At 38.2% G+C, this 20,438-nt stretch overlaps 1 protein-coding gene across 3 annotated transcripts in view; it reads left to right on the forward strand.

Moving 5' to 3' along the window:
- The window catches only part of LOC126175566 (folliculin), a 162,279-nt gene extending 142,216 nt beyond the window's left edge, over positions 1 to 20,063 (forward strand). For 2 of the 3 annotated variants that reach the window (XM_049922422.1, XM_049922424.1), the window contains one exon: positions 19,528 to 20,063. In XM_049922422.1, the coding sequence (XP_049778379.1) occupies positions 19,528 to 19,657 (130 nt within the window). In that variant the 3' untranslated portion in view covers positions 19,658 to 20,063. The remainder of the gene's footprint in view (positions 1 to 19,527) is intronic. The other variant, XM_049922423.1, reaches the window with a different exon arrangement.
- Positions 20,064 to 20,438: the final 375 nt, after the last annotated feature.

The following is a 20,438-nucleotide window of genomic DNA, read 5'->3' on the forward strand; positions in this document are numbered from 1 at the left end:
CACTTTTAAAAATGAAATCATTTACACTGACAGGCTTAATCGGTATTCACTGTGTTGTAAGGGACATGTAGTTTCTAAAACAGCCATACAAATGGCCAGCAATCAAATTGAGTTAAAACTAGGGAAATTTATATATCATTTGAGGAGTAACAGATAGCTATGTCATAATTTTACCTTTCAAAAATATTTTCCTGTTGCATTTAAGAAGAATGTACTTTCGTCAGCTATTTCTTCATGACCAGATCCAGGAAGAAGGCTTGTATCACTGGTAGCACTAGACTCGAGATGCGATATTATAGGTAACTATTAACTGTTCAACTTTATGATGAATGATTACCTTTCCTCCTTCCACCATTTATATTCCACCAGGACTTTCCACCATCATATATGTAATACAGGAAAAGTCCTAGATGGGTTTAATTATATACTGCCTAACAAAAAAAGTGAAGCACCTAGAACACATGGTTGAATGTCAGTGTAATTTTAGAGATGTTCATTGGCCGGTATGTAAATAGAGTTGTAATTCTCTGCGATAGGTAGAATGGCCACTAGAGTGCATAAGTGTTGTTCATGTTTAGTGTTGTTACCAGGCTTGGTAGGGTATACAAGAGGCATGAACAGTGTCTCAGGTTGAGTGATTACCACAAAGGGCACAGAGATGCCGTGTCTTCATGTAAAACACCATTATCAGCAACTGATGGAGTTTTTAAAGGGGTCTCATTACGGGTCTCCATTTGGCCAGTTGGTTGAATTGTGCAACATCCAGATTTGTGGGGCATTTGGATGTGACACTGGTTCAGTGTTGGACTATATTGAAATATGAGGGCAGGCATACTTTCCATCAATGTTCCTGTTGACCATGTCTCTCCACCTGTAACCCCTTCACATCTGCACCACAACATTTTGTGTCATCCTACACCATTGATCAATGACTAACAACAGTTGGAGTAGGGAATTACTGTCCAATGCACTGTGCCATTAATACCACAACACTAACTGCTGTATTTGAAGTGGTGTCATGACTGGGAAACACTGACTGCTAAAGTGTGGCATCAAATTGTGTTCAGCAATGAATATGGTTCTTCACTACCACTGATGACAGCTGTTGGCAGGTATCGTGGCAACCTGGGGACAGGTCCCATTTGGAGAAGCACAGCAGTATTAATCATGGGATCATGGTGTGGGGAGCTGTTGGATGTGACTATAGGTTGTAGCTGGTATGATGGAGAGAACTTTGATGGCACAGTGGTATGTCACGGACATCCTACATCCTCATGTGTTACACCTCATGCAACAGTATTTTGTTGCCATTTTCCAACATGACAGTGCTCGTCCACACATGGCAAATATCACTATGAAATGTCTGCATGATATTGAAGTATTCCTGTGGCCAGCAAGATCCCCAGATCTGTCCCTGACAGAATATGTGTGAGATCAGTTCAGACGTCAGCTCCTTCCCAGTGCTTGTATCCAGGATATCGAAGACCAGTTACAGCAGTTGTGGGAAGCTTGCCTCGGGAGGTGATACAAAGGCCTTATGGCACACTTCCTAACTGAATCAATGGATAACCCAGGCCAGAGAGGATGCAACATCATACTGATCAGTGGGCTCATACTACCAAGTTCTTTGTTAATTTTACTCGATTTTGTACTCACTAAAATAACATCACATACCTTCTCAATTTGTGAAGTTTCAGTTTGTTTCCTTCTTCTGTTTTTTGTCAGGCAGTGTATGTTAATTATAATCCTCAGTCAGCATTAGGGGACAGGGGTCATAGAATGCTGACGATGAAAGCATTTACTAATCATCTGCTGGAATCTGTAATGTTACAATTTTCAAACTATGCTCGGTATTGAAATGTACTTATCTGAGAACAGTTCAGTCTGCTTCTTTTGAATATCAGTAGTCACGTTCATTGCCTATAGCAAAGAGAGAGAGAGAGAGAGAGAGAGAGAGAGAGAGAGAGAGAGAGTGTGTGTGTGGAAGGGGTGGGGGGACAAGACGACACTGGTCAGTCAACACCTCTCCACAGCTTACAGTAAAGTCTGCAAAGACAGTGGTCCTGATTCAAGTATCACTCCAACATAGAGTTATAATCTGTTTGGAAGTTTCAACCTGAGTCCCTTAATTCTTGGAACATTGCGGTTGTTGTTAAATTGTAGTGCATTTGTTCAGTAACATCAATGTCTTGACACTTGGAAAGGGTTAGTGTGTGTTGTGCATGCACTTTATCTAGCATCTGGACTCCTTAAATCTGAACTGCTTGAAGTCAGAATATTATTGACCTGTAATGTTATGTTTCTGGACACTGCCAACTTTAGCTACCAACAAATACTGTGTGCTAATAGCTTATCTGTGATGGCGGTTATACTTGTGACAATATCATTACAAAAACAGTTTTAATTTCAATTTTGATTACTTGAAACATCTAAATCTTTGTTTGTTTCATGTGTCTATAGTACTTTCAAGAGCTACTTGATGTGAGACACAGGTAATGTTCCTCAAGTGCAAAATAAAATATAGTTGAGAATTCCACTCATGCATCACTCCACCTCTGCAACAATCTGTATGTGGAGTGGTTCATGCTTTCTCTGCTACCCACAACGATCCTTAAAATCAATCAGTTTAAAACACTGCATATACTATGTCTGTGTGGAAACTGGGCAACAATCACCATTATTTCTGTGTGCATTAGTAACCTATCCCTCTGTCCTCATACTATGATTTGTCTTCCATTTAGTATTTTTCATTCTGTGAAAATTAAGTATAATTGACTTTCTTTTTTAAAACTGGCTTGAATTTTCAGTATTATTTTAATGCTGAATATAATCTGGTATTCATTATCAATATTTGCTGCTGTGTCATGAGACAATGTTTTGTCTTTCAATAATTTGTATTGATCTCTGCACAGCTGATTTAAATCTCCCTCCAACCAGCATAAAATTGCATTAGTTATGACAACTTAAAACATGAATTCAGACACTTGTCTTTTACCAGAAGTTCTCTTCCTGTTGAGCAGCTTAAGCACGACCAACAAAGCAACTCAAAACTTCAGATTCTCGCTGGCTCCTTCTGTTTCTTCCAACTACACAGAAGCTCTCACATGATGGTTTATGACTGGCATGGAGACTTCATCTTCACTATAGCCTCAGAGCTGTAACTGAGCTGAATTGTGTCATGGTACACTATGTACTGAAATGTAGGAAAAGATAGATTGCTACTTACTGTAAAGATGACACATTAAAGTTGTACACAGACACAATTAAAAGACACTTACACAAAGCTTTTGGCCACGGCTTTCATCAGAAAAGGAGAAACACACACTATTCATACAAAAAGGAAGCACACGTCACGTACATATGACCTCCATCTCTGGCAGCTTGGGCATCCATGGTTCAGCTCGACCTGTGTATGGGTAACCAGGTTAGCTCGACCTGTGTATGGGTAACCAGGTTGGGAAATTGTTTCTGATGTAAGGTATGTGTTACAAGTCCTGGCTCAGCACACTGTTTTGTCTCTTTAACTTGACATAATTGATCAGTACAGCATTAACCATGTGGAATAATGGCTGCAGAAGTGAGTTGCTTTTTTTTTACCTAATAGGCACAAATGCTTGAGAGTTGTGTGCACCTAATAATTGTATATAATTATATCTTAAAAAAAAGATTCTGTAACTTACCAAACGAAAGTGTTGGTACGTTGATAGAGACAATAACAAACACAAACACACACTCAAATTTCAAGCTTTCGCAACCCACGGTTGCTTCATCAGGAAAGAGGGAAGGAGAGGGAAAGACGAAAGGATGTGGGTTTTAAGGGAGAGGGTAAGGAGTCATTCCAATCCTGGGAGCGGAAAGACTTACCTTGGGGGGGAAAAGGGACAGGTATACACTCGCACACACATGTATTCTGCACTGTTGAAAAACTGAATACTAGCTGAAAACGCTGAAAGTATTCACAATTACAGTAAAGTGAGGTTGTGGTTTGATATAACTCTTCATACTAATCTATCCTGAGCAAGCCTCTTCATTTATACATACCTGCTGCAACCAACATCCCCTTGATCCTACTTGTTGTAGTCAAGCCCTGATATTCCTCTACAATTTTGACATGCAGCATTTACCTCCATTGACAAATTGATGACTCGTTGACGCATCTGGATGTGCCGTATCAACTGATGCCTTGTTATAGTCAAATTATACAATAAATTTCTTTTCTCTCCAGTTTGAGTTCGTATCATGTCATTAGTTATCTGGACTTCTGGAGTTTCCACTCTCTTCTGGTCTGCACTGTTTATCATCCATGTTTCACTTCCATATAAGACCACGCTCCAGATGAATACCTTCAAAAAAGCTTCATCCTCTCTACATCAGCCATCATGAATTATTTTGCTGCCCAAATGCTAAAACTCAACTAATTTTCTAATTTAATTCCCTCAGTATCACTTGATGTACACTGTCTAGTCAAAAGTATATGGACACCACTATGTAATGTGGAATTGACCACTAGATGTGACGAGAGGAGGACCTGCCAGTGTAAAAGGAGGCAGACAGTATCGTGTCAACAGTAAAGAAGCAGTAATAGCAGAAAGGGTCAGTCAGGAGAGCTCAGTGACCTCGGACATGGATGAGGCTTTGGATGTCACCTGAGTAACAAATCATCAAGTACATTTGAACCCTTCTAGAGCTGCCAAAGTCGACTGTTGATGATGTGACTGTGAAGTGGAAATGTGAAGGTACAACGACAGCTAAACTGAGACCAGGCAAACCTCATATAGTGATGTACAGGGACTGTCGATCATTGATAAGGGTGGCTATAAAAAATTGCGTGAAATCAGAAGAAGGAATCACTCGTGAGCTCCAAAGTCCTACCAGTAGTCCAGCCAGCACAATGACATGTGGGGAGTTAAAAAGAATGGGGTATAATGGTCAAGCACCTCCTTGCAAGCCACTCATTTCTATAGGATTTGTAAGTGACACTTGAGGTGTTGTAAACAGCAATGCCATTGGACAGTGGGTGGCTGGAAATGAGTGAGTTGGCTATTGCACTTAAGAAAAAGCTAATTGCAGTAGAATATGAACACATTTTACAGCACTGGGTACTGCATACAGTAGAGGAACGGTTCAGAAACAATGATTGATTGTATCAGCATGACAGTGCATCTGTGAGGCTATAGATTTTGGACAATAACATAACTGAAAGGGATAGGCCTGCCCAGAGTCCTGATCTGAACCCAGTGGTACACCTTTGAGGTGCATTAGAATGTTGACTTTGCTCCCGATTGTGGCTTCCATCATCACTAATTTCTTGGTTTAGGGTCTTGAAGAATAGGCTGTCATTCCTCCACAAACATTCAGATATCTCATTAGTAGTGTCCCCAGCAGGTTCAAGCTGTCCCATGTTCTATTAGGTGTCTGTAAATTTTTGATCAGATAGTGTAATTCAACTGTGTTCCATTACTTTTGTTAATATCCATCCTAAAACCTCTTTTCAATACTCTACTTATTTTGTTCAACAATTCTTCCATGTCCTTTAGTGTCTGTGACAGAATTTCAATATTGTCAGCAAACTTAGAAGGTTTTATTTCTTCTTCTTCTAGGACTTTATTATATTTTAATAATTTCTCCTTGGTTTCATTTATTATGATTTGTTAACAAATTGAGTAGCATCAGGAATAAGTTGCAACCCTGTCTCACTCTCTTCTCAACTACTGTTTTCCTGTCATATTGTTAAATTTTGCATAACTGTGGTCTCATTCTGTACAAACTGTATACAATCTTTCACTCCATGTATTTTGTACTGCTACCTTTAAAATTTGAAAGCGTGTATTCCAAGCAAAATTGTCAGAAGCTTTCTGTAAATCTGCAGTTCATAATTGTGTGGTTGCTTTTTTTCAACCTACCTTCTAAGATAAGTTGGATTAATATTGCCTTGCACGTTCCTGTTGCAGTATATATGTGGTTTGGTAATATTTCACATCTATCAGCACCTGGCTTCGTTGGAACTGGAATTATTAAATTCTTCATAAAGTCTGAGGGCATTTCCCCTTTCTCATATGTATTGCATAGCAGGTGGAATAGTTTTGGAATGGCTGAGTCTATCAAGAACACCAATTATACTGAGGGTGCCATGTTTTGACTTTGGTGTTTCATAGATCTGTCAAATTCTTGTCACAGTATCATGACTCCTTTCATTTCCTCTTCCCTTTCTATAGTATTGCCTTCAAGCTCATTTCCCTTACATAGCTGTTGTATATATTCCTTCCACATTTTGCCTTCTTTGCTTACTACAGGTTTCCCATCTGAGCTCTTGATATCCTTACAGCTGCTTTTGCCCACCCACAAGACATCTGCTTTTCCCTAGTTGTGCATGTTTCTATAGCCTTGCATTTCTTCCCTACCCATTCCTGCAGTGCCAGTTTACACTTTCTGTCACTCTCATTTTTTAGATTTTTGTATTCCCTTTCACCTGATTCATCTTTATATTTTCTTATTTCATCAGTTAAATTGAAAATTTCCTGTGTTATCCAGTAATTCTGCTAGAATGTGTCAAAAACCTTAGGCTCTTTCACTTTATCCAGGCTGCATCTCCTTAATTTCCTACTTTTCTCCGTAATTTCCTACTTTTTTACAATTTCTTCAGTTTTAATCTGTAGTTCAATATAAATAAATTACAGTCCCACATTTAATACTGGGAAGGTTTTCCAGTTTAAAATCTGTTTTGGAATGTCTGCTGCAGCATTATACAATCTGTCTTAAAATTTCTGTTTCTCCCAAGTCTCATCCACATTTTTAATCTTCTTTCATAGTTCTTAAACTGAGTGTTAACAATGATTAAGTTGTATTCTGTGTAAAATTCTACCAGGTGGCTTCCCTTACTTTCCTTTCTCCCAGACCCTGCTGCCTCATAATTTTGCCTTCTGTATAATTCCACTCTCCCTTGACAAACTAATTTACATTTTCCATAACTATTTAAATAATTTTTTCCATCTCATCATCAGTCCTTTCAATCTCTTCATCATCTGCAGAGCTAGTAAGCATATAAATTTGTACTATTGTGGTTTGTGTTGTCTTCGTATCTAGCTTGGTCCTATACTGTGTTGTTCATAGCACTTCACTCACATTCTTATTTTCGTTATTCAACATTAGACCTACTCTTGCATTACCTTATTTAATTTTGTGTTGATTATCTTTTACTCACACTATGAAACGTCCCCTTAGAACAATTGTACATGACTGTGCTTAAACGGATACACAATATTTTTAGCGCAACACAATCTGACTTTCAAAAATCTCTACAAAAGAATGGCCCTGACTAAAATTAACCTATACCTTTCACAAATCACTTACCTCACAAAAATCTTCATTACTCGAACTACTGCAATACAGCGAGCGCCACTACTGCCAGCTAAATAAAAGATTCAAACTACGGAAGGCACTAACTACTGATAGGCATAGTTAGCAAATGAAAGATTTTAATAGAGAACAAACAATGTATTTACCTTAATAGTGTTGAAAAACCATAATATACATGTTCATGACATTCAGTCTTACAAATTTCCAAACTCCGCCATCTCTCTCCCCACATCCACCACTGCTGGCGGCTCACCTCCAACTGCGCAACGCTACGCGCTGTTCACATCCAGCTGCCGCTGCCCAACACTACAATGGCAGACAACAATGCAAACTAGCCACAGACTGCACACAGCACAGCCAGTGATTTTCATATAGAGCGCTACGTAACGTTGCCAATAAGAAAACATAAACAGCCTACTTACATAGCCCCCATGCTCCCCACAAAAAAAATTTACAAATTGTTTTGGGCACTGGGCAATACATATTTGTTAAAATTTTTCATAATCGTAATTACAATAACAAAGAAATCAAATGCACACACTTATTGATACAATGTTGGTCAAAAGTTAAAATTTTCTCGCAGTCCATAAAGATAGTCCTGATCATTCATCACAATAGTAATTACAGTTTTTTTCACAAAGTCTCATTAGTAAAAGAAATTGCACACAGAAGTAGTGGATTTCCATGCAGTCTTGAAGAAGTAGTGTTGTCCTTCCAACGGAAAGACAGTGCTGACTCTTGACATGCTGACAGGTAATGGGCCACAACAGAGCAAACCCACAGCAGAGTCATTCGACGTTTTGAAGAATATTGGTAGGTAGGTCATCACAGAGCAGACCCACTGTAGTCCTGGTAGAGATTGTGGTATTGGTGAGACATCAAAGGTGTAGACCCACTGTAGTCCTTGTAGAGATAGCCAGCAGCCATCTGCTGCGACTGTGCAGGTGCACGATCACCATCGAAGAGTCTTGCGGACAATATAGCAAGTCCATAAACCACCACTTGTGCACTCACAAAGTTTTTTGAATTGTCCTTAGAACCAGCAATGCTGTTATCCAGTCCCTTGCTGAATTATTGACACACGTGCAAACACTAACAGTCCCTAAATCTCACATATTGTCCATATACTATGACCAACAGAAACGTGTGCAGTGAAATGTAACTTACAAGTTAATAATATGATGAACTGGTGTCAATTACAATTTTATAACATAAGAATACAATAACAAAGGTACAAAATACATCATTAAAAACTTAACAATACAGATAACATTTGTAGTACAGGCTTTACAAAAGAATCGAATAACATATACATCAGTGTTACAGGAATTATGACATGAGTACATACATAAAAGATCAGAATAACTTTCGAAACATCAACTTTACACATGAGCATTAAAACAAAACAGAATAAATAATGTCTAAGCATATTTACAAAGTAAATAACATAGTATTAGAAAAATTCTACCACATAGCTCTCATCAGCTAAACACATAAAGACAGGAAAAACACAAATACACACGGGTACACAAACATATAGAGGGATGACACAAAAGGAAAGGACAGGGTTTGTTTTCAGTGTAACATTTGGTACTGCAGTCCAACCCAAAACTTCATTCTATAGATCTTTCGTCTTATTTAAACCTTTGCTTCCACCAAAAAAAATCCTATCCGAGCATGCTTTCTGTATTTTTCTCGTATAACCTCTCAGTGCATTTCTTCAAATTCCTCACAACTCATTCTCTTATATAGTCTACCCCTTCTTAAGCTAACTTAAATCTACTGAGCTCAGATGCTAAACTAAGGGACGAGGCAATGCAGCAGCATAAAACAATTAATACAAACAGCAATGACAAAAAAATGCAAATTGGCAGCAGCAGTAAATCTAAATTAACAGAGGAAAATGCAATATTACAACTAATATGAGCCAATGTGCAGCAACAAGAAAAATAAATCAGTAGTAAACTGGCTTAGCAGAGTAACACAAAGTCAAATTCAGTAACACTATGCCTGGCAAACAGCCACAGCAAATTCAATAACTTATATCTAAACATGAGAAAGCTCAAGCAGAAAAAATATTGCACTAAAGACAATAATGCAGACAAGGGATATGTATAATCACATCTTAATGTCTATGTAATTAAAGTGGTGCACCACAAAAACTAATTCTACAAAAATTACCAAGTACTCGAAAAGAAAATTATATATGCAGTTACTGTTATTAGTCCCATCTTATTGTTCTTTCCATTCCAAGAGCTCCTTTTTCGAAGAATGTGGATCATAAAATAATTATCTAATAGATCTGTTGACAGAAAGTTTTCACATTAGCAAATGCATTTTATTTTATTTTATAAAACCAATGCTGCAACACAGCTGGAAACTAGATATCAAATGAAATAAGCAACTATGAAAGGCAAAGCATAAAAATATCATTCAATAGTCATGTGACATTTCATAAGTTCGTAGAAATTCTCTCAACTCTCGTAGAAAGACACTTGTCATAATCAGGTGTATAGACATAAAAATATTTCTCATCATTTCATTAGGCATTTCAGTAAATATCATAAATTAAGAGCTCCACAGTGTTATCATATGTTTTCAAGTTTGAGTGTGTCGTATTTAAGAAATGTCAATAGCGAGGATAATGGCCTCCCTTTTTTTTTCTACCTGTGCTTCTGACAGGCACTCACTAATGACTTGTTCTCCCGGCGTCTGACACAGCTGGGTGCCCAAGACGCATTACGTGCAGGTGGTCACTTAACTTTCTTACGGAAATATTTACGACAGCAGTTTCCGCTACAGTGACAGTCTCATATAAAAATATTTCACAGGTCAAGAATTTGCGTTACAAATCTGTAGAAACAAAATGCTATTGATATAACAATGTCCAAAAAATTTTCGTCGGCATTGTAATACATTCACGCATTTAAATACATTTCATAACTCTTAAAGTACGATTCTTGGTTTCCAACAACCTTTTTCACAAACCAGAGTCCCTAACCACTACTCATTACTCCTTACCTTATTACACATATATATATTCGTCGACACGTCAATCTTGCGACGACACTTCAATATTTCATCATAATAAATACATAGCATGATCAAATAACTCATATAGCATCAGTCTATTAATCATAAATATACCTCAGCAGCATAATACACATCGTCGTCGTAAAAATAACATCATAACACTTCAGTCAAATCTCAAAAACGTCGTAGCTTTCTGCATTAATTCCAAAACCTAAAGAAATTCTCTGCTCATGTCAAAAGTGTCATCTGCCTCAAACGTACTTTAAAAATCGTGATCCCATACCAAATATATCATTCAAAGCTCTCATAGTATCACAATGGTTCCGAAAAAATATGAACAGTTCACACAGTACAGACAAAATACAATTTCGTAAGTGTGAAGTTACCCAACTGTGTAATTGCGTAAACATGTGTCACTGATGTAGTAAAAAAAACGTTTGTTTCTCTGTTAAATGATCAGATAGCTGTGTAATTTATGTGTTAGAGGAATATGGTACCGATGTGTAAAGTTGTATAAGCAAATACCATATTAGCTAGGGCTCCTTGTGCTTGCCAAACACATGGTACACAAAGTAGGCGTGTACCCCCCTGAGGATTAATGTAATTATACCCTCAGGTGTTACAGATTACAGCAATGGAATGAAATGTATAACGGAAAACCTTTGTGTCATTGTACTTCAAATATCTTTAAAAACAAATGTTTTAAGTATAAAATTAATCACTCAAATACGTGTACTGTAGCGCTAAACTGTGCGTCTTGTTGTAAGATAATCTCTGTGGAAGTGTCGTAGTTATCGTCCTCCGAAAGCTAAGTTCTGCAGAAGTCAATGTACTTACCTCATGATAAACAAAAGTGAAATGCTTTGCGTATAGATATCTTAGTTATTACGCTTATTGTTGTGATGAAGAACGTACTGTGCTGTAACGTATTGTTGTGCTACGAAAGAGGCTGTCTCATTGTAGCTATACCACAAAAGTTACTACTAAAACATGTTTTACTTTCCAGAATAATACAGAAAAACTGTGCAGATATGAAACAGAAACACCGCAAACAGATTCTAAGTCTGACAAAGCATACTAGTAATGTAAAGTGAAAAGCTATATATGGCAAAGACAAAGTTAAAAGGCAGATTATCTTTCAATAAACGGTTTTACATGTGAAATGTGGTGTAAATCTTTACTCTTCCTAGTACGCACAGTTTCAACTCTAACGCAATTATCATGTGGTATCCGTCGGTAAAGAATACTGGAATTTTTCTCAAGGTTAGCGTCTATGTTATTTTTCTCTGAGCCAGCCGGCGCACGCGGCAGCCTGCGGTGCGAGTCATTGCCTATTGTCTCTTTGATGGCGCGCGTCGTTATTGGGAGTTGGAGACCTAACTTCTACAAATTCGCCATGCTGAGAGTGCCATGCTCTGTTTGAATCTCGCCAGTTCTGATGAAATTCAAGTCTGTCGTTACGATTATATCGTCTCTCGTCATGTCGGTAGTTCCTGTAGTTTCTTTCTTGTCGGTTAAGTGGTGGAGAATTTCTCCCTGAATTAGCACTGCACGGTGGACCGTTGCGTCTGAAGTTATTCTGTCTCCCTTGATAATAATTATTTTGGTTCCCAAATTGTCTGTTTCTCTGATTGTCTCTGTGATAGTCACTACCGCGGAGAGGTGATCTTTCCCTGTAATTATTACTACTCTGCCAATGGTTGTCATACGGGTGGTGTCTGTTTTGGTCACTATATGTGTTGTGAGAATAGCCTTGTAGTGTATTATTTCTGTCATCGCGGAATTGTGACAGATGTGACCTGTAATTATTGTGCTCCTGTTTTCGCGTTCTGCGATTGTCAGTGTCAATTTCCAGTTCTTGTAACAGTCCCTGAAAAGCTTCAATGTCGTCTTTGCAACGTCCTGCTAAAATAATATGTCGTAAATGTTCAGGCAATTTGAGTAAGCAAATGCGGATGAGTTCTGAGGGGCTGTATGGGTTTGACAGGTACTGATTCTTGTCCAACATGTCTTCAAAATATTTCACAAGACTGGAAAATTCAGATTGTTCGAAATGTTTCATCATTATGATGCTATGTTTTACTCGGTCTTGTGTAGCTCGAGACCAATATGCTGAGAGGAACACATGGTAAAATTCTCCTTCACTGTGACAATCGTGAATGACCGATCGCATTCTTACAGCTGGTTCATTCTCCAAGTAGCCACACATAAATTCTAACCTGTGCTCCAATGACCAGTTGGGAGGAAAACAATGAGAGAATTGATGGAGCCACGCTTGTGGATGAATGTCGTTGGCAGAATTCTTAAACGTTTTGAATTTACGTGTAGTAATGAACAGCTTATAGTCAAAATCATCGTGTCGGCGAGTAGCATATCGGTCATTGTTACGTTGTGTTGGCGGTTCCATCTCAAAATTCGGTGTACCTTGCCAATTTCTTTCATAATTTCCGAAGTGCCCTGAGTTATTATTTTGTGGCTGTTCCATATTTCTATGTCCCTCTTCCCGTATTGGAGCGCGAGTGGCCTCTGAAATACGTAATTCTTGTATTACCTGTGTCAGCTGATCTTGTACTTCCCGGATTTCTCTTTGGTGTTGCGTATTAATTTGATTCTGATTTTGTTTGAATTTCCTAATTTGTTCGCACTCTTCTGTGTCAGTGATAGCTACAGGTCTTGTGTCATTCAGATCATCATCTACCTTTGCAGATAAGTTAGTGAACTGATCCGAAAGTTCGGCTACTTTCTCCGATAGTGTACTTATTTCCTCAGTGTGTTTTTCTGAACCAAGTTTCAGAGTGTCCATTTGTGTTGAAATCGTATCTACTGTGTCCTTTAAGTTTTCTTGAGTTTTTGCAAGTTGCGTAACTGAATCGGCAGATGCAACTGAGTCAATTTTAGCTTGCAAGGTGTCATGATTTTCATGAACAATAGTTTGCAGTTCTCTTATGGCTGCTTCGTGATTCTGTAATGCATTTTCATGACGTGAAAAAATAGGTAGGAAATGCTCACAAATTTGTGTTTTTACGTCATTACAGACTTTTTGACATTTCGATTCAATGTTATGTAACTCAGCAGTTAAATCTTCATGTGTTTGTTCGAGAGTTTGTTCCAATGAGTCTAACTTTTGAAGCTTTTGTTCCATTGTGTCTAACTTTTGAAGATTTTGTCCCATTTGTCTCTGATTTTGTTCCATTTGTTGCATTAATTGCAATAATAATCTATTAGTGTCTGGAATCTGTTTCTCTATGCTTTTTGGCAGTGCATTTTCACCGTCAACATTCACATTTTGACAAGCAGAAAATGTGTCTTGACTTATTTGAGAAAAGGGTGAGGACGCAAAACCTGAACCTACAGTATTTGCAAGATTGTGTCCTGTCATTTCGGATTCCTGAGGCAAGCTGTTGCCGACCGATCGATCGATAATGCTTCCCTGTTCACTAATTGTTTCACTGCCTGCGCCATTGTTTGCTGCCCGCTCCATTTCCCTATGCACAATTACCAAATTACTATGTTGAACATTAGTTAATTCATTACACGGTGGCGCTAACACACTACTTTCGTCTTCACTGTCATTTTTCAGTTTACTTTGGAGCCTAGTGTTACGTTTTTCACACGCCATTATTGTCACAATATTTCACACGATAACACAGAAAAACACAATTTGAAGAGCAAAAATAGGGGAACACATTAACATAGCACTGAAAATAATATCTAGTTAATTGCAAGCGTAGCTGCGAAATACTTGGTGCAAATCTACATGCATGCCACAACTGTTTTACTGTACAACAATGAAAGGCTGCAACTACAAAGGAGATTCTCTCTACAATTACGCGCTAGCAATAAACAAAATCTACACTAATTACACAAACTACAAGAAAAAATCAGAAGATTCCAGTGAGGTATCCTCGGCTAAGGGTCGACATATGAAACGTCCCCTTAGAACAATTGTACACGACTGTGCTTAAACTGATACACAATATTTTTGGCGCAACGCAATCTGACTTTCAAAAATCCCTACAAAAGAATGGCCCTGACTAACATTAACCTATACCTTTCACAAATCACTTACCTCACAAAAATCGTCATTACCCGAACTACTGCAATACAGCGAGCGCCACTACTGCCAGCTAAATAAAAGATTCAAACTACGGAAGGCACTAACTACTGATAGGCATAGTTAGCAAATGAAAGATTTTAATAGAGAACAAACAATGTATTTACCTTAATAGTGTTGAAAAACCATAATATACATGTTCATGACATTCAGTCTTACAAATTTCCAAACTCCGCCATCTCTCTCCCCACATCCACCACTGCTGGCGGCTCACCTCCAACTGCACAACGCTACGCGCTGTTCATATCCAGCTGCCGCTGCCCAACACTACAATGGCAGACAACAATGCAAACTAGCCACAGACTGCACACAGCACAGCCAGTGATTTTCATATAGAGCGCTACGTAACGTTGCCAATAAGAAAACATAAACAGCCTACTTACAACACGTACTAACATTCCATGCTAAAAACGATACAAAAATAGTTTTATTTTTTGTGATATCATCATCCTGAATAGGCCCTTCCCAGAAATCCAAATGGGGCACTATTTTACGTCCAGAAACCATTACCCAAGAGGATGCCATCATGATTAACTATACATTAGAGCTGCATGTCCTCAGGAAGTGTAACGGCTGTAGTGTCCCTGTGCTTTCAGTCATTCTTAGTACCAACATAACAAGGCCATGTTTGTGGGAAAGATTTGTGACATGTGCTTTGATTTTGGTCACATGTTATATATTGTTAATTATTTTGTATGCTATGCAATGAAGTTCCCCATTTCCCTATCCTCTCCGCAAGAAAATAAATATTTGTTAATATTTTATTTGCAGCTACTGGTTTATGTAGCCTGTTTGCTTTTTACATGATAAGGAATTATATTTGTATTCATTAGTCACATCCAGATAGCTGAATGCATTAAATCACCCGCTTCTGGGACACCAGGATGCACATCGGCCACCCAATCAAATCCACCTGGTGATTAATAACAGGGGCCGGAGTGCCAACCAGCCTGGATGTGGTTTTTAGACAGGTTCCCTCATCCACCTAGGTAAATACTGGGCTTATCGTGTGTACCATTTCAGGTAAATGTCATATTTGACCTTCTATTAAACTAGATATAATTTGGGCGTGCATAGATTCCTCCCCAGTGGGAAGCTGGCAGTAGCTATGAGTGGCAATCCCATTATAACAGACTACAAATGGGAATGGTTGGTTCTCCACAAAATAGCAAAGTTCCATGCCAATCCCAAACCACTTCGGCTGTTAGGCACATGGTAGAAAGGAATTTTTATGTATCAACAGTGGTAAGAAAATTTGTGAGCTACCACTTCCTGCCTTTTTTGCAAGTCTGTGCATTGACACTAATGAGAACATATGAATACACACTGACTTCCTAAGATTACCATTTATATTATGACTTGTCTTTTCCTTGTACGATAGTTTACTTGGACATTGTTCTCATTTAATTAAGGTTATTGTATCTGTTTTTATTTATTTCTTTTGCACAGCCAATTGCAGAAGTTTACATTTGTGTGTCATATAGTTTTTATATTGTGCACATGCACATTTTAAAAGTTCAGTTTACTGGTAGAAGTACTTTAATCCCTTCATACAGTTGCTATAGCCCTGTTGCACTAAGTTTCCACTTGCCTCATTAAACAGTTTAGCATAGGTGTATGGACAAGTTTTTTGTTGACATGTTCACATTGCAGTTTTAGTGCATGTTTGGACTTGAATCTGTATGCTCACCATTGTTTACCTGTTTGTATATTAACTCACAAAAATCTACATTTCCTATCTGGTAGGTATTGCATATATGAACTAACTCTCATGAGGACAATAGTAAACCGTTAATCTTGTGATTCAGATTAAACAGTATATTTCTGCTAGACATTCATTACATCAGTACTTTACAGTTGTTAAGGATTATGTATTGTCAGATGCATATATGTCATGCATAACCTGCAAGCTGAGTATTTCCTTTGAATGTTTGATCCAGAAAGTCTTGGCGTGTGTTCTAATTCTCAAAAATTTAACTGGAATATTTTTATGGGGGATATATAATAAATAATTTGCACATCTTATAATTAATTTGGTATATAATGCAATTGGTGGATTGGTTATAATAGTAGTAAGCTGTCAGGAACCAAATGTAAGTTCTCCCGTACCACAGTAGAGACAAGCTGCAGTAAATCCCATCACAGAAAACCATATGAAATACACTTGAAAGAATGTTCTACAATGTGTTTCAAAATGAATTAGGCATTTTCAGGCTTTGTTGAATTTATTGTTTTCAACTTATAAATAATACATCAAATGGAAGAACAACTCAAACACCTTAGTTTTTATGCCTGTGCACATGCACTCTTTCCTTTGTCTTCCATTAGAATGTGCAAAAGCAAATATGGTGACTATTAAACAGAAAGCTTTTTGTATTTTACAATTTGCAAGGACTGAATCTGTTGTTACAATGCCATTTGCATTCCACTGTAAACCTCCAAGTGATAACACTATCCGAAGATGGTATCATCAGTTTGAAGACACTGGCTGTGTTTGCAAAGGGAAGAGTACAGGATGACCAAGAGTGACTGAGGAACATGCTGAATGTATGAAAGTCTGTCACATGTGCTGGAAGGCTAGTTGTATATTAGCAATTCCAGTGACATCTGTCTGAAGACTTTTAAGGAGACACATCTATGTCCTTACCGTTTGCAGGTGTTACAAGCTCTAAAGCCTACAGACTATGATTTACATGCCAACTTTGCAAATGAGATACTGTTGCATGGTGAAGATGATTTTCTGGATAATGTCATCTTCGTTGATGAATTGACATTTAACCTAAGTGGAAATGTTAACACACATAATGCACACATTTGGATGTCAGCAAATCCCCACTAGATGGTATAGTTGCAAGAAGACTCCCCTAAATTGAATGTTTTTTGTGCCATATCCTGACAAAAGTTTATGGGCCTTCCTTTTTAAGTGAAACAACTGTAGCTGGTGTTCTCATCTGGATGTACTAGAAATGTGTCTCTTTCCTTAATTGGAAGAAGCTGAACTCAGGAATTTAATTGACCATAAGATGTTGCACCACCTCAGTGGCATAACACAGTACATGATTGGATAAACAATGTTGTTACTAGAGATGGGGGATCCGCTCTTGAACTAATTCATAGAGTTCAATCTTTCAAAGGAGTGAACAATCAGTGATTCAGAAAAAAAGAACGGTAGCTCCAAACGTTTCCCACGGCAGAGAGAGAGAGAGAGAGAGAGAGAGAGAGAGAGAGAGAGAGAGAGACGGAGCATATCAGCAGCACCTCTACTGGTCAGAGCACAGTGCACGCCACACAACACAGCCAGCGCCGGCCTCTGCCCTGCTTCTACCTTGGCTGCCTGCATTGTGCAGTGCCCCATTGGATTTTGTGTTTCACATATGCCGTGCCGTCTCTGTGCGTCGTCTGCCGCCTGCAGTGTCTGGCGCAGCGTAACTTCGCATCGCTCTCTGTCGGCGATCGTTTCAGTCGCACGTCCTGCCCTCTGGGCAGTTGATGCGAGCAACAGGACAGAGAGCCACCTAGCGGATAACATAGGAACTACTTGCAAAAACCTGCTCGCAAGGGAATGAACGATTTGTCTCGGAGCGGGTGAGTTCACCGCTACCCGCACCCTCGGAACTCGCCCACTCAACGCTCGCCCCACCGTCTTGACTCTAGCCAGAGCGTCGAGCAAAGCGACTCAGGTGTCACGGCTGGTCTCTGCGGTCTCAGCTCACGCAGTAATACAGCTCGCGGCTCGACCTACTCGACTCAGCGCCTCTGCATAGGAGTTCGTCCCTACTGGATATTGTTCTTCGTAGTAATACCGCTATGTATATTACATTATTATGTTATGTATACATCAGTTGTTTTTATTTTATTTTTATTTGTTTAAACTGATTAGATTAGGTTCCTGATGACTCCTCTTACTATAGGATTTTTATTATGGACACTCGAATTTACGCTTTAATTATGAGCGAACCGATAAACGTATCGCAAAATGTGATACACCAATATTTTCCTTGTTTTATTCTGCCTAAGGCTATATGCAGCACTTTCGTTTTACAGTCAAATTTATATTTTTTTTTTATTCTGGTACGGATTTTGCGATTTTAGGCGTCTTCGGAAGGAAACGTTCACTTTAAAAATATATGGCTTGCGATGTATTTGTATGAGGTTAATGAAATTTTAATACATTATAGCCAAATATATTGTTAATGTAAATCTCAAGTTACAACATTTTCCGATCACCCAAAAAACCACGATAGTGCAAAATAAATCAATAATCAAAAACTTTGTCATATCGTGTAAATTTCAATAAACAATACAAAATTCTTACTCGTTATCTGTGTTACTTCAAAATAGGATCAAATAAGATCAAAATACAGGTATAGTACGGGAATAAACCAAGTTTAAAGGGCAATGTGCCTTCCATTTATTTTCTATTGTAAATGAGTGGTGAGTCATGAAAAAGAGCTAATTCATTTCAGGGAGTGAACAGTTCTGATCCAATCTCTGAAAAGAACAGTTTTGCCCATCTCTAGTTGTTACTGGTTGCAAGGGGCCACATGACAGAGCTCGTTTCACATATATATGCTCACCGAATCTGACGCCATGCCATTTTTATAGTTCATAAGGAATCCCGTGTATGTGCACTACCAGCTGATCTAACAAACATAAGAAACAGGAAGCAGTTGTTTCAATAATTGCTCCAGACACACTGATCAAGCTTTAGGAAATACTCACCTATTGACTCGGTTTGTGTTGTGTGACGAATGGTGCTAACATGTAAGAAAAACTGAGTTGCTCTTTGATTTGATGGATTAGTCATAATTGTAAGTTGAATGTAATAAATGTAAAAAGCCTTAAAACTCTCATGTGCATTTTAAAACACCATAGTTTTACTCTTAGGTAACTGGTATGATCACTGATTTTTATTGAGAGAGACAGCTCTGTTGTCTCAATTAAGTGCCTGTTCTAGTGAGAAATAATTTCACTGCACATTTCTCTTTGCAACTAATCCTGCAAGACTTTCTTTTCTTACACAGCATAGCGAAGATAACTAGCCAGGTGCACCACCTAGCAGCCCACACACAGGATGTCACCAATCTGATGCAAGCACTGGGAGCGCAAGACCATGACAGAAGTTTGTTAAACTTCTGGGCTACAGCTGTTTAGTTGCTTTTGAAACTATACTGAACTAAGTATAAAGAAGTGTAGTTAGATCATTGTGATATTGTACATAATGTAAATAATTCAGAAGATTATGTTTACTTTGTGCAAATGTTTGTTATCATCATCATCATTAATATCATCATTTTTTGCTAATATCACATTACATGTAAAATGTATAATTGCCATCACAAATGACTTAAGAAGACGAAGTAGTTTTCTGTTAATATCTTATGAAGCTAAGAAACATGGCAGATTGCAATAATGTATACGTGGAAAATGGTATGACACTAGACACACATACAATGTAAAAGTATGTAAATGACCATTTATTGAAGGGAAATGTATATAATTTAATGACATAATTAATATAAAGTAAAATTATATCTGAAGTTCTTATGTTGGCTAACTGAGGTTTTCCACTTTATCCTGATTAATGCTAATATGTTAAAAAGTTCTGAAAGGTCCTGGATTAATGAGTAAAACATAGATGAAATACCTCTGTACTGTGTGAAGTAAGGAATGAATATGGGACACTGTAAATCAGAGGTTGTCAAACTGCAGCCTGCATGTGAACCAAATTGTGTATCTGTGGCCTACAGTTCTCAGCTGCATTTTACACTGTCCTGTGACAATGTGACCATCTGTCAAAAGCCTAATTAACTATCCTTAGCAGCACAGAACACTGAGACAGGCAGGAAGGTACTGGCAGGAATGTAGAGCCATGCTGACTCCATGCCATGGCCAGCTGCACCATGTTTCTCAGCTGAGGATTCATGGCGTGTAC

Source organism: Schistocerca cancellata, chromosome 3 (assembly GCF_023864275.1).
Source record: "Schistocerca cancellata isolate TAMUIC-IGC-003103 chromosome 3, iqSchCanc2.1, whole genome shotgun sequence".
Lineage (NCBI taxonomy): Eukaryota > Metazoa > Arthropoda > Insecta > Orthoptera > Acrididae > Schistocerca > Schistocerca cancellata.